Source organism: Asterias amurensis, chromosome 22, assembly GCF_032118995.1.
Source record: "Asterias amurensis chromosome 22, ASM3211899v1".
NCBI classification, from domain to species: domain Eukaryota; kingdom Metazoa; phylum Echinodermata; class Asteroidea; order Forcipulatida; family Asteriidae; genus Asterias; species Asterias amurensis.
Genome location: NC_092669.1, coordinates 7,968,938 through 7,987,990, shown reverse-complemented (window position 1 = coordinate 7,987,990; position 19,053 = coordinate 7,968,938). Strand labels below are relative to the sequence as shown.

Sequence of the window (19,053 nt, the reverse complement as noted above, 5' to 3'; positions counted from 1 at the left end):
AAATATAGAATATTAAGTAGTAGATTTTTATACAGGGCTTTATCACAGCCCGAAGAGAGTATCAAAGCGCTTCTGACATTATTATCCCTGGTCACTGAGCCATTATATGTAATTCCTTAAATCATCCAAGCTCCCTGGGGAGTATACAGTCGGTGCTGCAAGTTGCTGTGCTCCAAGCTAATCATTCACATAAACCATCTCTGCCCTCATAAACCATATTTACCCCTAGATGGAGAGAAGCAATGGTTAAGTCTCTTGCTCAAGGACACAAGTGTCACGACCGGGATTCAAACCCACATCCCAATGTTTTAACCACCAGAACTTAAGTCTGATGCTCTTATCCACTCGGCCAAGACACCCCAGGCAAATTTTCCTAATTATTCAATCTTTTAACTCTGTGGCAAAACAATTAAAAATACAAAAAGTTTTTATTAATGGCATGAAAGGCTTGCATTTTCCCCCACTTTTTATGGAGACTCTATTTATTGGGAAATGAATGTATCTGAATAATGCATTGGAATGCATCTGGATACATCTGAATGCATCTGAATGCGTCTGAATGCGTCTGAATGCGTCTGAATGCGTCTGAATGCATCTGAATGCATCTGAATGCATCTGAATGCATCTGAATGCATCTGAATGCATCTGAATGCATCTGAATGCATCTGAATGCATCTGAATGCATCTGAATGCATCTGAATGCATCTGAATGCATCTGAATGCATCTGAATTCATCTGAATTCATCTGAATGCATCTGAATGCATCTGAATGCATCTGAATGCATCTGAATGCATCTGAATGCATCTGGATACATCTGAATGCATCTGAATGCATCTGAATGCATCTGAATGCGTCTGAATGAAACTGACTTTGACCTTGGTTGCCCTCTTTATACTTAAAAGTATACTGCCAGCGCACATGCAACCATTCATGGGTATAATTTTCCTTCTGTGTATTAAATTTTGCACATTTCTGAGCCCTCTAGATATCACCAGTGGCCATCTTATCACATTGCAGCCAATCCCTCCCACCTTGTGGTACTAGGTTATTACAGCCAATTTGGTCTGTAAAGGGTTACACCATCTTGCACATCTTGCAGGTATGCAATCGGGAATGTTGAATCGTTGCTTGATATAGATTCAAATAATAATCTTTTCTGGTTGATTCTTATGTTTCAGATTTTGATCCTATAGAAAAAGTAAGAGCTGCCCAATTAGAGCAAGAAGCCTTGTTGCAACTACAACAATTACATCATAAACTCAAACAGCGTGATCTTGATATGAACAGAGAAATTGAAGAACGGGTTCAACAAGACAAAATAAGACATAAAGCAAAGAACCTAAACAGAGAAAAAAAGCAAAAGCAACACAACGATGAACTTCATGAAATGGAACTCAACAGACAGGTAATTTGCACAGATTATGCCAAATATTGGATAATTCTTGAACTGAACAGACTGAAGTGATGTTAGACTGGAGTTTCACTTACATTTAAACGACTCTCTTAAAATTATAGTCCACTGGATTGATTAATTATGGTTTGTGTTTGGAAACTTCTTTTCATTAAAAGTATTAATGTTTTTGAAGAAATTTGTGATAAAAATGCGTTTAATATGTAGGTAAAGTAATAGTAATAATAATAATAATAGGCAATCCCCCGATGTCGGGGGATGTTCTCCACAGATAAACAAAGTTATTAGGGTTGAGGTAGTTGGTGCCTATTAGGTGACTCCGTCGATGACTCAAAAGTCCGATCCGTGAGCCACATACTCTCAGGCAGATGTCACAGTTTGTCGTTAAAGGGAGTTGGACCATGTAGATGTCTTTCTTGTCCCTCTTCTTCTAAACTGTGCGTCACGGTTGCCTGAGCTAGACGATTTATTTCAAAGCTACGTAGCTATGCCTCTGTGCTACAGTTGTTGCCATGAGGCTCCATCTCCTGTCTGCTCCTCCCAGGATGCAGTGTTGATGCTACATGTACACTTTTGTAGCGATGCCTTAAGGGTGTCTTCATAGCGTTTCGATGTCCGTGGCTTAGCTGGGAAAAGATTACTTTCTTCGGAATGCGCTCATTTTACATATCTGCACACATTGGCCCGACCATCTCGGCTGGTGTTTGGTGATCATAGTTTCAGTGCTGGTGTTTTTTTTTGCTTCAGTGAGGACACTTGCATTCATGTGGCGGTCCTGCCATTTCATGTTAAGAATCCTTCTGAAGCATCGCTGGTGGTAGCGTTCCAATGTCAGCAAGTTCCTGCAATATGTAACCCAAGTTTTCGCAACCGTACAGGAGTGAGGGGATTACAACAATACTGTTAATAAGAAGTTTGGTTTGAGTTTGTAGATCATGATCATTGAAAACACGATGCATCAGCCTTCCGAAGGCAGAACTCGCACATTTCATTCTGTGATGAATCTCATTATCGATGTTGGCTTTCTGGGAAAGGTGACTGCCGACATAGGCAAAGTGCTCTACATTTTCAAGTTCTTGTCCACTAATGAGGATTTTAGGAGCAGGTGAGAGTTGACCAGGAGCAGGTTGATGAAGGGCCTTAGTTTTGTTAATGTTGAGAGACAGCCCCAGACGTTTGTTTGCATCATGAGAGGTTTAGAGTGGATTGTAAGCCAGCTTCGGAGTGTGCAACTATTGCACAATCATCTGCATACTCAAGCAGATTTACTGCAGTCACAGTGGTCTTGGTTTTGGCATGTAATTGGGCAAGATTGAAGAGTTTTCCATCCACTCCGTCCACTCCGCACCTCTTATGACATGTGTGATGCGAACATCATTTAGACCTCAACGCCGGACAAGGAGGTGCTAATTTTTCGAGCGGGGGTGTCTCCAGGTTAACTTATACTTATCTCTCGGTCCGAAGATGGTTTTGTTGATGACTACTTTATGCTCAGCCACTTGCTAAGAAGAAGGAGAGTGTTGGAGTTGGTTTTCCCTACACCTTCTTTACCAATGATTCGATGACAATCTTATCATCCTTGGGAATTGAAGTAAGGACGTTATTAAGGGCAGCATAGAACTGTTCTTAGCTTCCTCATCAGAATCCAGGGTTGGTGCATAGGCATTAATAACTATGACATACTGTTGGTTGGTCAATTTAAGATGCAGAGTCATCGGACGCTCACTGATCATACAGGGATGCCAGTTTTCCGGCTATTGCCAGAATTCAGGCTTTTTCAAATTTACCCCGATTTTTTCCGGCGCTCTGTGTTTCATCTGGCCGAAAAAAAAACACCCAAAACAAACAAAACTTTTCCGGCGCTTCGTGTTTCATCTGGTCGGAGAAAATATATTTTATTGAAAATAGATTTCCGGCGTTCCGTTTTTCATCTGGCTGGAGAAAATATATTTTATTGAAAACAAATTTCCGGCGCTCCGTAATTCATCTGGCCAGAGAAAATATATAATATAATATCTGCCGTCAACTCGCTGTCAACTCGTCAACTGAACCACTTTCAAGATGGCAGGTATGAACTAGTCTTGACCTAAGGCCTCAGCGATCAACTAACAAAAATTGCAGTACATACTACACATGCAGTACCAATCATTCACGCCTTGAGGCAAGACTATTCCAAATGCAGGAAAGCGCCCTCTGTTGTCCATTTTTGTCAGGCCTGTGAAAAAGCAAGATGGCGACCGATGGCGACCGACGGCTTTGTAGCTTAGAGATATTTTTTTCATGATCAAAAAACAAAATTCTTCCAATCGAAATGTAGCCTAAAACTTTTCAAATTCTTTTTTAGCTTATATTGTATAGTTTTATGCATCTTTTGTGGATTTTAAATTTATTTTGGAGGAGTTGACGACGAGTTGACGGCACCAAGCGAGTTGACGATAAGTTGTTGGACCCTCCCAGTAATGTGCGTTGCTGACACCGATCGAAAAATTTAATTGCAAAAGAAGTTTTTTATACAACCGATCCTCACATTACGAACCCATCAAAATGGTTGACAAAAAAGGGAGTATAAAAGCAGAAATAAGAGGGTAAGATCGTCCTAAAACTGGAAAAAAAATAATTTGAAATTTGTGATATATAGAATTGGAAAATTCAAGACTAAAATCAGACTATTCATGCCCTTTTGCATGAGGGGGGGGGGGTCAGAATTTTCTTTTTCTTTATGTTTTATTAAAAAAGTGCTGTAATGTTTTTATTGTTTTTTGGTATGGGGGGGGGGTGACCCCTTTTCCTTCCAAAAAAAAAATTCAGCACCACTGGCATCCCTGATCATACATTTGCCTAAGGAGTCGTTTTTTAGCTGTAAAACCAACTCCATGTAAACGCTGGTCATCTATAGAATTACTTACCAGAAAAAGGTATATCTACTGCCTAACTCATTCAGTTTTCCCGCCCGTCTTGTTCCGCTAAGGGCAGCGATGGTGAAATTGTATTGTGCGAGCTCAATGGCAACGATAGCAGTTCTCTATTCAGGTTGGGCCGAATTGTCCATTAAGGTTCTAACATTCTATGTACCAAAATTCATTCTTTGTTTTCAACCGCAATAAGATTGATCCCACTGGATATGGTGTTCAAGCCAGGATGATGTGAAACAGCCTACTCTCATGCTTGATTTTGGTTCTCATGTGTGGTTTCCACTCAAGAATACTGTTATACATGTACTATGTACCAAATACTCAACAATTTGCAATGCTTAAAGTTTTGTTTGTTTGTCTTTAAGATTGCTAATGCCAGAGCAGATAAAGAGTTGCTGTTAGAGGCCAAGGAAACCCAAGACAATCTTGAGAAACAACAGGTAATGAAGTGTCGTCTACAGATCAACAATGTAGTTTCTGTAAAATGCATTATTTAGTCAGGAATATGAAGTGACTCTCCAAAGTGCATAAATTTACTTGAATCTAACAATAAAAAAAGGGACAGAGCTTGGGTTGATTAAGAGCTTGAGGATCTGATTGCTCCTATACTTTACATTAGGGTTGATTAAGAGCTTGATGATCTGATTGCTCCTATACTTTACATTAGGGTTGATTAAGAGCTTGATGATCTGATTGCTCCTATACTTTACATTAGGGTGGATTAAGAGCTTGAGGATCTGATTGCTCCTATACTTTACATAAGGGTGGATTAAGAGCTTGAGGATCTGATTGCTCCTATACTTTACATTAGGGTTGATTAAGAGCTTGATGATCTGATTGCTCCTATACTTTACATAAGGGTTGATTAAGAGCTTGAGGATCTGATTGCTCCTATACTTTACATAAGGGTGGATTAAGAGCTTGAGGATCTGATTGCTCCTATACTTTACATTAGGGTTGATTAAGAGCTTGATGATCTGATTGCTCCTATACTTTACATAAGGGTGGATTAAGAGCTTGAGGATCTGATTGCTCCTATACTTTACATAAGGGTGGATTAAGAGCTTGAGGATCTGATTGCTCCTATACTTTACATTAGGGTTGATTAAGAGCTTGATGATCTGATTGCTCCTATACTTTACATTAGGGTGGATTAAGAGCTTGAGGATCTGATTGCTCCTATACTTTACATAAGGGTTGATTAAGAGCTTGAGGATCTGATTGCTCCTATACTTTACATTAGGGTGGATTAAGAGCTTGAGGATCTGATTGCTCCTATACTTTACATAAGGGTTGATTAAGAGCTTGAGGATCTGATTGCTCCTATACTTTACATTAGGGTTGATTAAGAGCTTGAGGATCTGATTGCTCCTATACTTTACATTAGGGTTGATTAAGAGCTTGAGGATCTGATTGCTCCTATACTTTAGGGTTGATTTTTAGTGCTCAAGATCATTTGCAAATAGAACCATATTTCACCAATCACTTATAACCATGAAAGTAAGGTTGAAAATGAACAGTTTTTGTAAGTTCTGTCAGATTGTGTACAACTCTCAGTGCTGAGAATTAATGACTGAAAAACTCTTCAATGCGTCGTATCTTTGGTCGCGTGAGGGCGCCCTCAAGAGTATTTTTATCACTTCCGGGGGTATATGCGATTTGTCGTCGTGCACAGTTTCAATAGGCGTTCTGTCACTTTTGTTGCACCGTAGTTTTAAGGCTCCTTCAAATGTCTTATTGTCCGTGATGGATTAGATGTCTGTGTTGTTAACGTGTTCCGGTCTTTCATATATGTTTTGCGTACGAATAAATATACCCCCGGAAGTGATTGAGAGCGCCCTCACATGGTCAAAAATATGGCCCATTCATTCCAGTTTGAGATTATGTTTGGGACTATTGTCATAATTGTGAGAGTATTCAATTTACAACCTTTTGCGTATTGGCTTTGTACCAGAGAAGCCAACTTGTTTGTAATTATTTGAGGTCGCTCAACACTAAAGTAACTTACTTTGCTTAAATGCACTGGACACTATTGGTTACTACTCAAAATAATTAGTGGCATAAAACCTTACTTGGTACAGATTAATGGGAGAGGGTGATGTATAAAACATTGTGAGAAACAGCTCCCTCTGAAGTGCCATAGTTTTGGGGAAAGAAGTATTTTTCCATGAACTTGATTTAGAGACCTCTGAATTAGATTTTGAGGTCTCGAAATCAAGCATCTGAAAGCACACAACTTTGTGGGACAAGGTTTTTTTTTTCTTTCATTAATATCTCACAACTTTGATGACCAATTTATGCATATATATGTTGAGATACACCAAATGAGAAGACTGGTCTTTGGCAATTACCAAAAGTGTCCAGTGTCTTGAAGAGTAGTTTTGTCAAGTTTTGAGCAGTTTTTATTGCAAACACTTCAACTACATGAAGTAAAATTCCATTATGTTTGTTTTTCAGGCTGATATTGAGGAGTTTGCTCGTAGGACAGAGGAGGAGAGAGAAGAGTTTGAGCAACATCTTGCTACAGTAAGACAACGCCAACAATTACAGAGATTGCACGCTACTATCAAGATACAAGCAGCATTCCGTTCCTACAGGTAAAGCACACATTGATACCTTTAACATTTAACAGTTGAAGAGAACTTTGAGTGTTTTTTTTGTGAATGAGTAACATAGCAGTGGCTTCAACCCACTGTTTTAAAAATAATGTCATTTAATTTGTTTGAGACAAATGATGTTATAGTATGGAAATATTGACTGCTATGAGGGGCACAGTTAAAATTATAGACCCAAGGTGGTGCCAAAACCATGACTATGCCCGAAGCGAGGCTAAGGGCATAGCCATGGTTTTGACATCACCGAGGGCCTATAATTTAACTGTTCCCCGATTATAAAACAGTCAATATTTCTTTTATATACCGAATAAAGTCTTCTTATCAACAACACTCTGACTATACGGTGAAAGGTCGTCTGCGAAGAAAGGTCACGCCGTGACACGGAACGCTAGTCGTACATCATACAGATCAAAATTGCGTCATTTTCAGAGCGGGCATAGTCAGTTGACTATGCCCCGGGCATAGTCACTATGACGTCATCTTGGTAGAAGAACGGGACATAGCTATTTCCATCCAATCAGATTAGAGGATTCTATACATTAGGTATATAATAGTTAATATTTAATCTGTAAATGTGTGGTATTATTGTTTAAACCTAGACATCGATAGTGTGATGTCTAGTGGTTAAGATAATCTGTTCTAGAACGCAGGGGTCTTTTTATTCAAGCCCAAGTTACATGTGCCTGTTTTCTCTGCAAGACTTGGCAGACACTTGTAAACAGAGTGCAGTATAAAGTGTAGAATACATAGGCAACAAATAAGGATAACCGTACTTTTTCAAAATGTCCACAGATTTACATTAAACTTACAGGGTTTGAAGAGAAAGCTTCCCTTCAAATATTACCAACTAAGGTTGTGTATTTTTTGAGAAATGAGTAAAACAAGTCACAAAATCATTTTCGTCTCATGAGACCAAATTAATTTTTGCATGTAAAATCCCCTTAACCAGTTATGATATTATACCAAAACCATAGCATAACTGGTTAATACGTTTTTACATGCTAAAACTGAGACGAAAATTATTACTTTAACTCATTTCTCAAAAACTACAGCACCTCAGTAAGTAAAATTTCAAGGGAAGCTTTCTACTGTCATAATCTTCAAACTGTGTAAGTTTAATGTAAATCTGTGGACATTGTGTCTTTTGTTAGGAAAAAGTACCCTTTAATAATAATAATAATAATAATAATAATAATAATAATAATAATAATAATAATAATAATAATAATAATAATAATAATAATAATAATAATAATAATAATAATAATAATAATAATAATAATAATAATAATAATAATAATAATAATAATAATAATAATAATAATAATAATAATAATAATAATAATAATAATAATAATAATAATAATAATAATAATAATAATAATAATAATAATAATAATAATAATAATAATAATAATAATAATAATAATAATAATAATAATAATAATAATAATAATAATAATAATAATAATAATAATAATAATAATAATAATAATAATAATAATAATAATAATAATAATAATAATAATAATAATAATAATAATAATAATAATAATAATAATAATAATAATAATAATAATAATAATAATAATAATAATAATAATAATAATAATATTAATATTAATATTAATATTAATATTAATATTAATAATAATAATAATAATAATAATAATAATAATAATAATAATAATAATAATAATAATAATAATAATAATAATAATAATAATAATAATAATAATAATAATAATAATAATAATAATAATAATAATAATAATAATAATAATAATAATAATAATAATAATAATAATAATAATAATAATAATAATAATAATAATAATAATAATAATAATAATAATAATAATAATAATAATAATAATAATTAGGTAATAGGTAATTAGAAACCCTACATACACAATGTTTGAAAAGCATCAGAAAAAGAAGAAAGCTTAAACAAGGAAGAGATGTGTTTCAGAAGTTTTTTGAATTGGTCTGTGGATTTTGCGGCTTTAACGAAAGAAGGGATGTTGTGCCATTCTGTGGATGCAGTTACAGTGAATGTGGGATCGCCAGATTTGCTACGGGTCCTAGGAATGGTAAGCAAAAATGGGTCTCGAGAACAGCGGAGATTAGGGCGAGATGAATTATGAAAAGTAAAGCAATCCTTGATATACGTTGTATAATGGCGTCTGGTCAGGAAGGCTTTAAAAACAAACAAAAGATTTTGAAGAGAACTCTTTCTTTTACGGGAAGCCAGTGGAGAGATTTAAGTAGAGGACTGGAGTCATGACGACAATCTAGCTAAAGATAATGCGAGCTGCTCAGTTCTGTAAACTTTGCAGCCGCTTCACTGGGGAACAGATGTTAAAAGGCAGTTGCAATAGTCTAATCTGGACAAATTATGACAGCGTACAGCACTATGACAGATATCTTCATTAATGTACTTCCTAATTTGAGATATGTTTTTTGATGGAACGTAACAGACTTACATAAATGATTAACTTGCTCTAACATAGACATATTACAATCAAAGTAAGCACCAAGGTTCCTGGCTGGTTTAGAAGGTACAATAACTGTGGAACCTACATTGAGAGTAACATTCCCAAGGCAACGAAGGCTATAAATAGAACCAATTTGTTATTTGTCATCCAAATGTTGATGTCTACCACACAAGAAGAAAGTGACTTTAGTGCTTCATCTAGTCTGAAAGCCTTCTTATGATCAAATGTTATGTTGAGTTGTAGGTCATCAGCATAAGTGTGGTTCAGTCTTCAATATAGGATTCTTATGATCAAATGTTATGTTGAGTTGTAGGTCATCAGCATAAGTGTGGTTCAGTCTTCAATATAGGGTTTGAATCACTGGAGTGCAACTTACAAACTAACATAATTGGAAGCATACTAGTGTGTTGTGGCAGAGTGTATTCACAGAAATGGAAAAGCCAAATGTTATATTGATTATATTCTGCGACAATGCCACTCATAAGGCATTTTACTATTTGTATTATAACTCGTATAGATTCTTGTCATTTGACATTGCTTTCACAACAAACAACAAATGGAAACTTGTTTACCCTCCACTCTGTAAATGTAGCTCCATTAATTAAGCTTGAATGAAAATGGGGGTCTGTTGGGAAGCAAAGACACCCAGGTGGACTTGAACTATTTCTTTCTAGATTTTTGTATAGCAATCAAAAAAAGAAAATACTGTGATTGTGATGATCATTAAACAATTATTGAATAAAATAAACACATTAAAACAAACCCCAGCAATTTGACATTCTCCATTTTAACCTCATTTGAGGAGGGAAAAAACCACCAGGCTCCCCATACATGCAATGATAGAGTATTTTGTAATGTAACACTGAACTGTATTAAGCGCTAATCAATTGTGATCACAGTGTACATGAACAGTGGTGATCTCGAGGCAGTACCCCAAAAACATTCGAGCAAGACGAGCGAGGTCGAGTTTTATCGAGTTTTAACGAGGGCAAATTTTACCCCTCGAAAAGTCAAATCCCTCGCACGCAAACGCACGCAAGCCACACGATCCACATAGCTGTAGAAACTACTGGGAAGCGAGGGGTTTCGAGGGGTCTTCGAGGATCACTGACCCGTGAAGACAAACGTTGATTTCTGATTGAAAAATAACACCCAATTGAAGACGGTGCCATACAGCTTCTCTAGGGGGGCTACACAGAAAGGGTTTTGAAAAGTGTAACACATCTTTGTTACAAAAACGAATGTATTACATTTCCATATTGACAGAACAGGTTTATTTCCCATCCTGGGTTTATTTTCCGTCCGGGTTTATTTTCCGTCCCGGGTTTATTCCCGTTCCAGGTTTATTCCCTTCCTAGGTTTATTTCCCTTCCTTTTTTTATCCCTCAGTATTTCCCCGTACCAAGTTTATTTCCCCGACCCAGTTTATTTCCACTTCGGTTTTTTTCTCGGTCTCGTAAAAATTATTTCGCCATTTGTTTTCCCTTTTTTTCTGTCCCTTAATATTTCCATGTCCCGGGTTTATTTCCCATCTCGGGTTTATTCCCGTCCTAGGTTTATTTCCCGTCCTAGGTTTATTTCCCGTCCTAGGTTTATTTCCCGTCCTAGGTTTATTTCCCGTCCTAGGTTTATTTCCGTCCAAGGTTTATTTCCGTCCCAGGTTTGTTTCCGTCCAAGGTTTATTCCCGTCCTAGGTTTATTTCCCGTCCTAGGTTTATTTCCGTCCCAGGTTTATTTCCGTCCAAGGTTTATTCCCGTCCTAGGTTTATTTCCCCGTCCAAGGTTTATTCCCCGTCCTAGGTTTATTCGCGTCCGAGGTTTATTCCCCGTCCTAGGTTTATTTCCCTTTCCTTTTTTTTCTCCCTAAGCATTTCCCCGTCCCAGGTTTATTTCCACTTCCAGTTTTTTTTCTCGGTCCCGTAATAATTATTTCGCCGTCCTGGGTTGTTTCCCCTGTTTTCTTTGTCCCTTAATATTTCCCCGTCCCAGGTATATTTCCCCGTCTCCAAGTTTATTCCCGTCCTAGGTTTATTTCACAGTACCAGGTTCATTTCCCCGTCCCAGGTTTATTCCCCGTCCTATGGTTTATTTTCCCTTCCTGTTTTTTTTTTTTCTCCCCAAGCATTTTCCCGTCCCAGGTTTATTCCCCGTCCAAGGTTTATTCCCCGCCCATTAGGTTTATTTCCCTCAGCTGTTTTTTTTTCTCCCTAAGCATCTCCCCGTCCCGGGTTTATTTCCCCGCCAGGTTTATTCCCGTCCTAGGTTTATTTCCGTCCTAGGTTTATTTCCCCGTCCTAGGTTTATTCCCCTTCCCGTTTTTGTTCTCCCCCCCCGTAATATTCCCCCTCCCTTCCCTCTCCCAGGTTAATTCCTACTATACCCAGTTTTTTTTTCTCCCCTAGTATTGCACCATCCCAACCAGCAGAGTCTCAGCAATAAGTGTGGTCAAAAAATGTGGGCAGGCGGCGTACAAAGCAAAAAATGTCGAAGTGTTATACTTTGTATCAAGTTACAACAAATGTAACATGTTGTATAAGAACCCCAGTATAATTGCGGCACATCTAAGGGGATATTTTGATTTTTTTTACCTTTGATGTCACTCAGGAGTTGTTGCATGGGGCATTTTGGTGTATTTTGGGTAGATAAATAGATTGAAACAACCCAGGATGGGAAAACAAAAAACTAGGAAGGGGAAATAACCCTTGGGGTGGGGAGGCATTGGGATATTAATCGACTGAGAAAAACATGGGAAGAACAAATAAAACATGGGACGGGGAAATGAACATGGACGAGCAAATATTAAAGGACAGGGAAAATATTAATCGACTGAGCGTAAATGGGAAGAAAAAATACACCTGGGAGGGGAAAGGAGCTCTTTTTTATTTACAAAATTGTTTTAAAAACAATCCGTATTTCGTCTTATAAGAATGCCGGCATTTGAGTATTGGGGAACATTTTTTTTTACAAGTTAAAAATGTCCGACCTTCCCTATGTTGTATTTTTGCCGTTTAGGGATAAATGCAGTTAACAATTGAAGAAGTTTCCACGATCGGGATTTTTTTTTTATTTGATCATCAGAACTGCGTTGTTGTAAGTACTTTATTTGGTATTTGAAAGCAGAGAGGCATTACCAGAACGCTAGCAACCAGTACCTGGAAGTGTCTTAAAACCTTTCTGCTTGTGTCCTCTTTTACAATGTCAGACCCAGCAAGGAGCATCGCAAACAATGCACACATGAGGAGATGTTTAGTGAGGCGTTGGTCCGCCATTGTTTGGCAAATTTTGAGAGATCAGGCTTGTTTGGATGATTCAGCTAATTATAACAAACCACAACAGAGGTGCGAACGCAGCTTTTGTGAAGACGGTTTTGTTGTTGGGGTTTAAAGTGAGCCAATAGTGGAAGAAACTATGAGCACCAACGCACCAACTAACTCAAACTCCTTTACGTTTGCAAGTGCTTTCAAAACAGCGAAGTTTTGATACCTTATGTACAAAATAAAAAGCAATGCTCAGAGGCTATAGGACCATCCTAACTTCATATTATTTGAAAATTTGAATATTTGAAATCTGTTTTTACTAATCGATTATTTATACATAAAACAGCCACGACCAATCCAGGATCCTGTAGTCGATTTTAGTATGCTCCCATCATCAGGGCCCTTGCTAGTTTTCAGTTCATGGTTCTTGGAAATAAGTTCGAAAACGTAAAAATACCACACAAGCTTTTAAGACCAGTTGTTGTTGGGTAAACTAGAGCTGGTTTGGGCCAATTTGATTGAGAGTTAGAATTACTGTAAGCAGCATTTTTAACAGATTACGGAATACGGAATTTTTTGTAATAAAAAAAGTGTTTAACTGCATTTGTCCCACAACGGAAAAATATATAACAGAGGGGAGGTCGGACATTCTAACGTGTTCATTTTTAAAAGACAGAATACGGACATTGTATGCTCCATGGTTGTATTTAATAGAAAAGTTTTTAACTGCAATATCCCACAACGGCAAAAATGTAACAAAGAGAGGTTGTTGAAAAAATATTCCCCAATACTCGAATGCCGGCATTATTAAAAGACGGAATTTGGACCTTCATGTAATTTAAAACAAACCGTTTTAAACTGCATTTATCCCACAACAGCAAACATAACAAAGAGGGGATGTCCGACATTAATTCTCAACTTGTAAAAAAAAAATCACCAATACTGATGCCGTTATTATTTAAAGACGGAATGCGGACATTCTTGTATAAAAAATAAAAAAAAAAAAAAAAAAAAAAAAAATGGTTTTAACTGCATTTATCCCACAACGGCAAACATATTACCGGAGGGGAGGTCAACTTAATAACAAATGTTCCATTAAACTCAAATGCTGGCATTATTAAAAGACGGATACGGTATTCTTGTATTATTTTTTGAAAAAGTTTGTAATTGCATTTATCCCACAACGGCAAAAATATACCAGAGGGGAGGGGGTCAATTTGTTAACAAATGTTCCCTAATACTCGAGTGCAGGCATTATTAAAAGAAGGAAAACGGACCGTCTTGTAATTAAAAAAGGGGAAAAAAAATATAAAACATAGGGGAGGTCGGACATTCTTAACTTGTTTACAAATGTTCACCAATACTCAAATTCCGGCATTATTAAAAGACGAATACGGATTTTTCTGTAATAAAAAGAAAAAAGGTCTTTTAAATGCATTTATCACACAACGGCAAAAATATAACAAAAGGATCGAATGCCGGCCAATATTAAAATACCGATATTCTTAATAATAATAAAAAAGTTGTTTACTGAATGTGTCCAACAACGGCAAAAATATACCAGAGGGGAGGTCAGACATTCTGAACTTATATTTAAAAAAAAAGTTCTTTTTCGAATTCGCTTCCTTCTTATATTATTAGTCTGATATACAGTGAATACAAATTATTAAGGATGTACCCCTGTAATATTTATTTTATTCAAAATGTTCCTTTCAAAACGTTTACCACATCGTGATGTTTACCGGTCGTCACCATGGCGCTGATTTTGCTCTTTAAAAAATATGGACTGTGGGACATGATAACAGCCGGACCTCCAACCATTTAAATAATTGCCATGGATAAAATAAAAAAACGTGATGCTCCCAAAGCCAGCCACTCCAGGCATCAAAATTCCCTTAGATGTGCCGCACTTGTAGCTACAATCGCAAAAGATACAAAATTGTTATACTATGTTGTAACTTGATACAAAGTATAACAATACTTCAACATTTTTGCTTTGTACGCCGCCACTGCTCCCTGTATTGATGGAGATTCCTTATCGTCAGCCTTTTTATTATGTGCTGGCTGAGCGGACATTCTGAGTTCCCAGTCAGGCAACTACGCTGAATCCGAGGTCAGATTTTACGCATGAACGCTCCTCGCAAGAGTGGAATCTATGGGACAAAATGATAGCCCTCGAATCTCCCTCGAACTCCCCCGTTCCTCGCTCGCACTCGCTCGCTCCACGCACGCAAAACTCGAGTGTGGTAAAGGAGTTGCTTCGAGTGATTTGCGAGTACTCGTTCCTCGTATGGGTACTTCCTCGAAATCATCACTGAAGGTACAAAATGTGTTCACTTAATTTCCAATGAATGGTTAATGGTAGTCTTCATTATTTTTCTGCCGTTAGCACAAGCAAGGACCATTCTACGCTATTGGATGCTATTAGAACAATGTACACCCTCTGTTGGACTAACTTATCTGTTTTGATTCTTTTAACTTGTAAATTTTCAATATTGATGTTCAATTCCTGTTCATACACATGTACCTGCGTATGCTTATTTGCTACCATATTTGATGTATTTTATTTAGGATAATGAACAAATTAACCTTACTAGCGAGGCCAGTCAGATGGTCAGCCAAGATTCCTGTTAATTGATGTTGTCTTATTAAAAAAAAAATATCAGTTGATGATTTTTATCCTTACCTGTAGAGTGAGAACGAAGTATCAGTTCCGGCTGAATCGTTTAAGAGAGGAAAGGCTACAGCGAAAGCTTCAAAATAGGCAGATGGAAATCATATCATTGAGAAGAGCTGAAGAGCAGAAGAAGAAAAAAGAAAAAGCTGAAAAGAAACAAAAACAGGATGAAAGGTTTGTTTCTAATTTGTATAAGCGCCGACACATAGGGCCTACACTTGTTGTTTATTCACACATCTTGAAACATTTATCATATAAATAAAGCAATCATTGAAAGAAACACTATGTATTATGATGTGAAACTTGTCACATTTTGTAGCTGCCATAATGATTTACAGTCACATGAAAAACAGGAAAATGTGATACCTGAACAACTGAAAAAACAAGTTGTTCCTGGGACAATAAAAAATACTAAACATAAACCAAATTTTACAAAAGTATCATTGCTAGAAAGAGTGTTTCCTTAGCTTAAAAATGATACATAACTTGTCGACATGTAACTATTCTATCGTTCAACAGTTAACAACCCTCAATATATTTGCTTCCTGATGGAGAAAAAAGACATCAGGAACAAAAGGTCTCCAAATAGGAAGTATATAGAAGGGAATGTTCCACAAGGATTCAAAAAACAAGCAAACAGAAATCTCCGCAGGATCCACAGTTGTGAATGCGAGTGTTTTTTGTTGTTTACACATTATGTAGCACAGGTGCATGCAGGGTGACATCAGAAAAACTTGTAAGTCATAAGAAGTGATCAGTGGTGGGGATACCATTTTTTTTATTTTAGATGTTCCTTGTATTATCATTAACATTGAAGTCGAACCCTTGTCGCACAATGTAACACACAATCATGTAAGATTTTTCTTGACACAGGAGAAAAATGGAAAAACTTCAAGAGGAAGAAAGAGACAGGAAAGAAAGATTAGAACAAGATAAACGAGAGCAAGAACAGAAAAGGCGGGTACTATTGGAAAAGAAGAAGCTAGAAGAAGAACAGAAGCAAAAAGAAGAGGATAGCAGACAGCAGCAATATCTACATGACAGAACTCAAGAAATTTTATCAAAAATCCAAAAGGAGAAAGCTATTGTTACAAAGGAAGTTGTATCAACTACGGTTGATAACAAAACCCATCCCCCATTACAGGAAGTATTTTTGACATCAAAACAAACTACAGTGGAGCAATCGCTCACTTCACATACTAGCATACAGGAACATCACATAGTGACCAGTAATGATAGCATTTTGCAGCAGGAACACAGCACTACCACTGGTTCTTCAGAAGATGCGATATTAATGATGCCAAATAACATTTCAAATGAAAACCTTTCACAGGTATCGAGTAATAAGCAACCAGATGACAAGCAGTTATTACTTGATTCAGTACAGCAAAAAGGTGAACCCACTGTGTTAAACCAGCCTGAAATGACTGATAATTATCCACAAGAGAAGGAAGGACCAACTACGGCCATGAACCAACCTGAAATGACTGATAATTATCTACAAGAGAAGGAAGGACCACCTACGGCCATGAAGCAACCTGAAATGACTGATAATTATCTACAAGAGAAGGAAGGACCACCTTCGGCCATGAAGCAACCTGAAATGACTGATAATTATCCACAAGAGAAGGAAGGACCAACTACGGCCATGAAGCAACCTGAAATGACTGATAATTATCTACAAGAGAAGGAAGGACCACCTACGGCCATGAAGCAACCTGAAATGACTGATAATTATCCACAACGGAGGAAAGAACCAAATGTAGCTAAGCAGTCCGAACATTCTACAGCAGATTCTGTATTATTCAAAGCTAGTCATCTTCAAACAGCAACACCATCCAGCCAGTATGATGTAACAGAATCTGTGAATCCTTCTTGTAACACAATTGTAAAACATCCTCAAACAGTGAGTGATGCAAGTCAGATAAAAACTAGAGATATTAAAGTTAATGGATTGGTGAGCAGTGCAAGTCTTGATATTCAACCTAGTAAGGTCAACACTTCTCATAATGAAATTGTCCAGAATGGAAATGAAGACAGCCAAAGTAATTCATTGGATATAGAGTCAAGATGGTCACAATGGAAGCAGAATTGTGTGTCTCACAGGTAAAGCCAGATTCCTTGTATTCTCTTGTGTACTGTCATGTTTAATGTTAACTCTAGCCAAGCCATTTAAACAATGGCAATGATTGTTGTACTTGGTGCCAATGAATGATTTCAGGAATATAAAAAATCCTTGCCTAACGGTGCGAGGAGTGAAACAGATTAGTAAGAGGTAATAATGACGGACACCGTTATAGACATGATGTCATGCTTAAGAGGAGGGTGGTGGTGGACTGAGGTCCTGGTGCTAGTTTTCAGTTCCTAATTGACATTTCCAGATGTATTTCCATGTTTTAAAACACAATGCATATTTGTCAAACAAAACTTAACTTCTAATAATTTTTAATGTAAAAAGTCTTAAAATCAGCACAATTACATTTGACTGTTTCCGTGATGGTGAAGATTATACAGGGTGGGTTCGATTAGCTTCCCCGTTTCGCCCCCGGTCCTGCCCCCCGTGGTTTCGAATAGCTTTGACGTCATTCCAGGGGCTCACCCGGGTCAGCCCCAAGTGCACTGCTTGTGGAACAGGTCACTCTGGGGGCTGGCCGGAGGTGCATGACATCACCACGAGAGGGCGTTTGTGATCATTCGATTAGCTCTTGTCGGGGGCTCACCAGAGTGAGCACAGCGGGGTCGACATGGGGAAGCTAATAGAACGCACCCACAGAAATGCATACTTCTCTCTCTATTACATATAAAGGGTGAAAGTGAATAACTATGGTAGGATTACATAATACAGTAAAGTCTTCTTTCATTGGTTATATTATTAATGTACAGTTCTTTAATGAGTTCAATGAAGTATGATGAAGCAAGGAAGGTGTTGAGGAAGTCCCATGGTTTGAAGAAGTTTCCTGATCTTACTGTTGCACAGTTATTGTCATCCTCACAACCAAAGACGCCACTGGCACAGGTAAATACACTCACATCATATTTGCCTCTCTTGAGAATTATTTGATTAATTTCAATTTGAAAGCAGAGAGAATTTGAAGTTTTTGCCAGCAATTGAAATGGATTGTGGAAGTCTCACAGGTTTTCAAACATTGAGACCCATAAAAGTGACGAGTTTGTTTCCTTCTTGTGTTTTAAAAGCAAAATGCTCCCAAAGTTGTTAAAATATGTGTGAGACTTGCAAGGTGCTAAAGATCTATGAACAAACACCCTGTTTGAATTCACAAGTTGGTTGATTGGGGGTTTTATTATTGAAAACTAATTTTTTAAAATATAATATACTCTTCTAAAAACCAATAACATTTTTAAAAACAATTTCTTGATTCTTTGTGTGGCTACAGAAACCAAGTGAAGATAAGTGGTACAATGTATAAGGAATATAGAAGTGGCTACAGCTGGTTGTGTTGTGCCAGCAAATATGGACAAATTATTGTCATGCAATATGCATTGTAGCCTCTATATGCAATGGGTTTGCAATGAGAAAAAGTTTGCTTGACAAGTAGCCCTGGCGGCCTTACATTTTCGTATTGTACTACAGTGACGTCCTGGATATCAGGGTCCATTTCTGGGGCGGAAAATTTTCAAAGCTTTATAACTCAAATCTTACCTGCAAGAAACCACTAATTTC

The 19,053-nt window shown here is 37.2% G+C and overlaps 1 protein-coding gene across 2 annotated transcripts in view; it reads left to right on the top strand.

The window, feature by feature from the left end:
* The window catches only part of LOC139953503 (uncharacterized), a 62,173-nt gene that overhangs the window by 8,329 nt on the left and 34,791 nt on the right, over positions 1 to 19,053 (top strand). For both annotated transcript variants that reach the window (XM_071952931.1, XM_071952930.1), the window contains exons 6-11: positions 1,180 to 1,406; positions 4,690 to 4,764; positions 6,782 to 6,921; positions 15,387 to 15,545; positions 16,245 to 17,477; positions 18,255 to 18,387. In XM_071952931.1, coding sequence (XP_071809032.1) covers positions 1,180 to 1,406; positions 4,690 to 4,764; positions 6,782 to 6,921; positions 15,387 to 15,545; positions 16,245 to 17,477; positions 18,255 to 18,387 — 1,967 coding nt within the window. The remainder of the gene's footprint in view (positions 1 to 1,179; positions 1,407 to 4,689; positions 4,765 to 6,781; positions 6,922 to 15,386; positions 15,546 to 16,244; positions 17,478 to 18,254; positions 18,388 to 19,053) is intronic.